At 39.6% G+C, this 6696-nt stretch overlaps 1 protein-coding gene and 1 non-coding gene across 4 annotated transcripts in view; one reads left to right on the top strand and one right to left on the bottom strand.

Annotated features, from left to right (window-relative positions):
• The window catches only part of Nfx1 (nuclear transcription factor, X-box binding 1), a 77450-nt gene that overhangs the window by 16793 nt on the left and 53961 nt on the right, over positions 1 to 6696 (top strand). For all 3 annotated transcript variants that reach the window (XR_002821258.1, XM_004631920.3, XM_004631919.2), the window contains exon 5: positions 6246 to 6351. Coding sequence is in view for 2 of the 3 variants with exons in the window: in XM_004631920.3 (XP_004631977.1) it covers positions 6246 to 6351 (106 nt within the window). In the remaining variant the exon portion in view is untranslated. The remainder of the gene's footprint in view (positions 1 to 6245; positions 6352 to 6696) is intronic.
• Positions 2935 to 3060, bottom strand: LOC111816994. Its single transcript, XR_002821293.1, has one exon. It is a non-coding gene; the product is annotated as a U6atac minor spliceosomal RNA (small nuclear RNA).

The raw sequence follows: 6696 nt of genomic DNA, 5'->3' as shown, positions 1-6696 counted from the left end.
TTTATTTATTACATTTATTTATTGGGTGTGTGTGTGGCCAGCTCAGCCCACCAGGGGGCAGGGCTGGCTGGCATGTGGTGCTGGGGATCGAACCGCGGTCCCTGTGCTTTGCCAAGCTTGTTTCAAGTAGGTGCTTTAGACCACTGAGCCATCTCTCCAGCCCGATAGTCTAGATTTGAGCAGTGTAAGTTAAGATAATAGTTATTTTAATCCAAGAAACAAGTCACTTATTTTTATAATAAAGAGAGATTTTCTATAAGCTAACATTATAAACTCTATCCTTACATCCTCACTCTTTATAGAATATTTCTTCCTGTTTTTCATTGTCTCATTTTCTGCTATATATTAGAGAAAAGAAACTTTATTTGATCCAGATGCTCATTCCTAGTGCTAGCCTATTTCCTGCATTTTTAATTTTTATTTATTTATTTATTTTAATGATGATCAAACTCAAGACCTTGTGCTTGCCAGGGAGGTGCTTATGCCACTGAGCTATCTCCCAGGCCCTCCTTCCTGGCTTTTAATGACTGGCTTTCTCTGGCTAGTTGATTTTTCAGATTTTGTTTCTTAACTGTTTGCTTCCGCCTTGAAACATGGCACTTTCATTCTTATCCTTATTTCCTTAGGGAAACTATGCTTAGATGTCTTCAGGAATCCATTCCTGACCACATCTAGGACTGTTTTGTAAATTCTTAATCTTAGGACCAGCCAAATAGCTCAGCAGATTTAAGTGCCTGCAAGCAGGTGCAAGGGTCTGGGGGTTCGATTCCCAGCCTGCCATGCCGGCCCCGCCCCTGGGGCTCACTGAGATGGCAGTTGAGCCTGGGTGTGGTGGCGAGCACGTGTAATCCCAGCTCTTGGGAGGCTGTAAACAGGCAGATCACTACAAGTCCGATCTAGTAGTGATACCCTGAACACCCTGTAGACCCTTCCCTAAAAATACAAAAAATAAATAAATTCTTAATCTGTTGTTAACGTGATCATTGACACTTAACTCTTCTGTTTCTTTCTCTAAGCTCTCCTTATTTTTCTAGCCAGTTTGCTCACATTTCTCATTTCCCATCATTTAAATAACAGTTTTCACTGAGTTACTGTCTATCAATTCTTTATCTCTATATTTCCATATTTTAGTAAACTCATTGTCATATGCCCTCTTCTAACGGAAGCCTGCCGTTGTTTTCCTTCTTTCATTTTTGCCATTCTTTTCAGAATCTACTGGCCATATGTAGTTTCTTTCTTTTTTTTTTTTTACATAATTTTATTGACAGACATATAGCAATGAGACAGTTTCAAATCAAATTAGTATGACAGTTTCAATAATTAACACATTGCATACTCTCTTCCTAGGGGTTATTTACTGTACAAGATGCAAGCATGATATTCTATTTACAAACACTATTAGAACAAATTTCTCTATTCATAGGAGACTGTAACTATGTGTCTATCCTAACCATATTTTTTTTCTGGGTTTGGTTTGGCTTTTTTTTAATTTATTTTTTTTTTCGAGAAATAAATATGAATGAGACAGTTTCACAGCTGATTAATAGGACAGTTTTGGTAGTCAATACACTGTACATTGTTATCTTCTTAGTGGTTATCCATAGTAGAAGAAGCAGACAGGATATTCTGTCCAAACACTGTTAGTACACCTCTTTCTTCTCATTGAATTAAGCGAAAGTAGCTATAAATTTATCCTATTTTGTATATATAAATACAAAATGATCTTTCCTTTGTATCTTTTTTTTTTTTTTTGTCCTGTCAGAGGTGAATATTCTATTGGCATCTATGTACTATAGGTGTTTGAATTCAACTAAACAATCTAACACTGTCTAGCAGTCTATAATATTAGTGGGTTATCCTCAGAAGTTATTGACTTGTTGGGCTGGTGAGATGGCTCAGTGGTCTAAAGCACCTACTTAGAACAAGCTTAGCAAAGCACATGGACCGCGGTTCAATCCCCCAGCACCACATGCCAGCCAGCCCTGCCCCCTGGTGGACTGAGCTGGCCACACACACATAAATAAATAAATAAATAAATAAATAAAAATTAAAAAAAAAGTTATTGACTTGAGCCTTTTACAGCTCATCGTATTAATATGGATTTACTTTATATACCTCATTGTTATACTTTTCTGCTGGAGTGGTTTATTTCTAAAATCTTGAGCCTTCATAGATATTAAGCACTGTTAGTTAAAGGAATAAATATTCTTGCCTGTACTATTGGAAGGCAGCTATGCTCACCACTATACCACCAACGCAGGCTTGCCTGTACTATTGGAAAGGCAGCGTGAGGTAAATTCAAAATTGGAGTTGGGCATGGTGGTACGCTCCTGTATTTCTAGAGATGGGGAGGCTGAGGAAGAGAGTCATTGCAAGCTCAAGGCCTGAAATACAAAATGAGTTCAAAGCCAACCTGAGTTACATAGCGAGACCCTATCTCAAACAGCCCAGGGGAAGGTGGGCAATGGGTTAGTGGGACAATATCAAGGTTTAATTGCCTGATTTTATTTTATTTTTTTACCGATTTTTGATTGATTTTTTATTTTTTCCCATAATTTTATTGAGAAACAAATAGCAATGAGACAGTTTCAAACCAAATTGGTGGGACAGTTTCAATAATTAACACATTGCATACATAACACATTACATTCTTCCTAGTGGTTAATTCCTGTACAAGATGCGGACATGATACCCTATTTACAAACCCTATTAGAACAAATCCCTCTATTCATTAAGAGAATGTAACTATGTATCTATCGTAACCATTTTGAATACACAGATACAAAATGGACATTCATCTGTATCCCCTTTTTTTGTTTAGTTCCATTATTTGAATATTATAGGTGTGTTAACTCAGCAAAATATTCTAAAAGAGTCCAGTGGTCCATAATAGTATTGGGTCTTCTGCTTCACTGGCAATGTCAGAAATTGTTGAAAAAACAGTGGTTAGATGCCAGGAAGTAGGTGGCAATGCCTTAATTATATGCGTGTTGTCAGGCCCAAGGGCCTCTTCCATCCTTATCAAGGGGAGTGCTAACCTTCTCCTTTTTTTTTTATTTTTATTTTTTTTTTAAATTATTTATTTATTACATTTATTTTTTGTGTGTGTGTGTGGCCAGCTCAGCCCACCAGGGGGCGGGGCTGGCTGGCATGTGGTGCTGGGGGATCGAACCGCGGTCCCTGTGCTTTGTCAAGCTTGTTTCAAGTAGGTGCTTTAGACCACTGAGCCATCTCTCCAGCCCCTAACCTTCTCCTTTCATACAACACTAATTTCCTGATTTTTAAAGGATTCCTAGGCACAAATTACCACTGTGGAATTAAAAATTTTATTGGATGCTTCATTGACTAATTAGGTAAGGACCTTAAGAAGGCATAAGAGTGGGCAGCAAAGGTCAAAATGATGTAAGAGTGATAAAATGATGTAGAAATGCAAATAATGGCCTTATTTACTTGATGACTTTGCCCTTCACAGTTCTTCAAGGTTATTAGTTTAGCATGATTTTATTGAGAATTTACTATTATAACTGAAAAAATGGGAAGAGATCACTTGTTGATGCTTCAGACTTTACAGCTTGAGTGAAAACCCAGTTAATCTGATACTGCACTAGAACTATGGATTTCTTGTTTTGTTTTTTGTTTTTTGGTTTTCTGGCTTGCTCAGACTGCCTCAAGGGCAGATATGGTGCAGCATCAGCATGTAGAGCTAGGGACCTGACTTGAGTTTGCCCAAGCAGGCACTTTAAACAACTGAGCTAACCCGCAAGCCCCTGCACGAGAACTATAAAGTGCTGTGGGAGGTCTTTAGGATGAGCTATGACTTCTAGCTAGATGATGAAAGGGAGCTTTTATGAAAAGCAGAATTTAATGAGGCTTGAAAATTATAGGCAGGCCAGCCAGATATATCAGCAGATTAAAGTGCCTGCTTAGCAGACACTGGGGTTCGAGCCCCGGCACCACATGCCATGCCGGCCCTACCCCTTGGCACACTGAGATGGTGACTGAGACTCTGCGTCGTGGCACACACCTGTAATCCCACCATTGGGAGGCTGAAAACAGGAGGATCACTATGAGTCTGATCTGTGTAGAAAGACCCTGTAGACCCTGTACTGAACACAATTAAAAATAATAAAACTATAGGCAGGAAAGACTTATTTATTTATAGAATGGTATGAGCAGAAATTCAAAACTAAGAAGGTTTACAGTCTTTTGGGAGAAGAATCATCAATTTCTAGATCCTAGGATCTATAATGGTGGGAGAGTAGCAGATGACTGGAAAGGAAACCCTTTTAGGCTGTGGAAACCATTGGAGGTCATCAGTTTTAATGGAGATTAGTTGGTGGCTATAAGAGTACTTGGGAACCTAAGCAGTTTGGAAACTTATGGTAATCCAGATGAAGAGTAATTAATGTCTACAATGAGTGGGATAGAAAGAAAAATAAAAATTTCTAAAGTAAATAAATATTAACAGCAGTTCCTATTTGTTAGGAATTACCAATAATTCCTATTTGTTGGGAAAGGAAGGGACCTAGATGCAACTCCAGAGCTTCATGCTTTTGGAAGAATGATACGAGGGAGAAGAGTAGGCCAAGCACACTTAAGTTTGGAGAAGGAGGGAGGAGGGAAGCAGGGGGTGGGGGGAGAGAGAGAAAGACGGGTGGAGGAAGGAGGAGGAGAAAAGAAGGGCGGGAGGTACAGAGGGAGAAATCAGTTTCATGGAGACAGTGGGTTGAGGTCAGAAGTGCAAGCTGGAGGAATGGGCAGGACATGTAGTGAGAGGCAGGCAGGAGGCCTTGCAGAACAGCTCGACTTTATGATTGTGAGGAGATAGGATTTTGGCCAGTGTGAGGCAACAGAATAATAGGGATGAGGTGAGTCAGCTCAAGGGAAATGGGGTGGGGGAACAGTGATTAAGTAGAACAATGGAAAGAAAAGGAGGAATCAGCGATTTCTGTAGTTTTTGAGTGTCTGACTCTTGACAGTGCTGGTGATAGACACTGAAGAAGGGACTCTAGAAGAGAAAATACATATTTTGGCTGTAGATAAGTCAAAGGTAACTGAAACCCCAAGCAGATGTTCAGAAGACCATTGGACATGGAGGATGACAGTAAGGTGTTAGGACAAGGCAGAAAATGTAGGTTTGGGTAAAATTTCTGAAAGAAACAATATACAGCACAAGCAGAGGCGTTAAGACTGGGGTCGCTATCGTTTCATGTGTAAACTGCGCTTTTGTGTGTAAACTGCCCCAATGAGGATGGATTCTGTAAGAGCAAGGGGGGCCCTGCACCTTGGGGTTTACTCTTCTTTGCCTTCCTGCTGAGTCCAAGAAAGATACCAGTAAAGATTTGGAGAGTATTGATTATAAGATTACAGTCTTTTTTGTCTATTTTATAGCTTTAGAAGAGCTGAGTTCTTAATGTATGTGGGATTTATATCTATTGTATCTTACCAGAAAACCTCCTCCCCTTTAACACAATACTTTTCTTATTTTTCCTGATCCTTACCACAAATACTTAACAATCCAGGGGTTGTGTATTAGTCAAAATGGCATTTTCATAAGTAAAATGACTATCTTTCCCAGGTGATCTAGAATTTATGACTTAACATACTCAGGGAAGCTTTTAGCTTTGGTTTGGTATTTTTGTTGTTTGGTGGTTTTCTTTTTTTTTTTCTTTTTTTTTTTTTACCAGGAATTGAACCCAGGACCTCACACTTGCCAGGCAGGCACCATGCCACTGAGCTATATCCTCAGCTGGTTTTCTTTTTTCTTTTCTTTTTTTGAGACAGGATTGTGCCATGTAGTTCAGACTGACTTTGAACTCACTATGTAGTCTAGGCCGGCACTGCACACCCAGAAATCCTCCTGCCTCACCCAACCAAGGGCTAGGATTACAGTGTATACCACCATGCCTGGCTGGAAGCTTTTTATCAATAGCGTTATAGTTACTTTTTGTTTTGGGATGTGAGATTTGTTGAACTAATGAAAACCACACTTAAGTTTCAAGCTAGCTAGCTATATACTATACCGTTTCATTAAAGTTGAGAATACGGTTGAATCAGGTTTAGTGGCACAGGCCTGTAATTATAGCACTGAGGAAGCTGAGGCAGGTGGATCATTGTGAGTTCAAGGCCAGCCTAGGCTACAAAGTGAGTTCAAGGTCAGCCTGAGCTGCATAGTGAAACATGTCTCCAAAAAAAAGGAAAGTGATTTAAATTTGTAGCGTTGACATTGATCTCATATGTTTTAGGCAAGGTAAAGAATCCTGAATGGAGCAGAAATGAAATTCCACATAGCTGTGGTGAAGTCTGTAGAAGGAAACAGCCTGGCCAGGACTGCCCACATTCATGTAACCTGTAAGTTGAAAAATTGAACTTCTGGGGATTACTAGTAAACGTGCTTTATATGTCTATTGGTGGTTGTATGTACACATAGTCAGCATGTGACAGAACAGGGTGGAGGGTGATATGGCACCATTTACTGAGCATTACTCTATACTAGCACTCTGCATGAAATAATTTGTTGAATCCTTACCACAACCAAGTGATATGTATTTTTTATCTTCACTTTATACATGAGGCTCAGAAAGGTCAAGCAGCTTGCCCAGCTTCAGTGTGAGGTCATAGGGGGGCTAGGATTTCTAAAGACAGCCCTCATTCTACTGTATTACGTTACTGGCTTTTAAAAAGAAATGGGGGGGG

The sequence above is a fragment of the Octodon degus genome, unplaced genomic scaffold (genome assembly GCF_000260255.1).
Source record: "Octodon degus isolate 3935 unplaced genomic scaffold, OctDeg1.0 scaffold00045, whole genome shotgun sequence".
Taxonomy (NCBI): domain Eukaryota; kingdom Metazoa; phylum Chordata; class Mammalia; order Rodentia; family Octodontidae; genus Octodon; species Octodon degus.
Note: the sequence above shows the minus strand (reverse complement) of the source record. Positions and strands in the feature narration are given on the sequence as shown.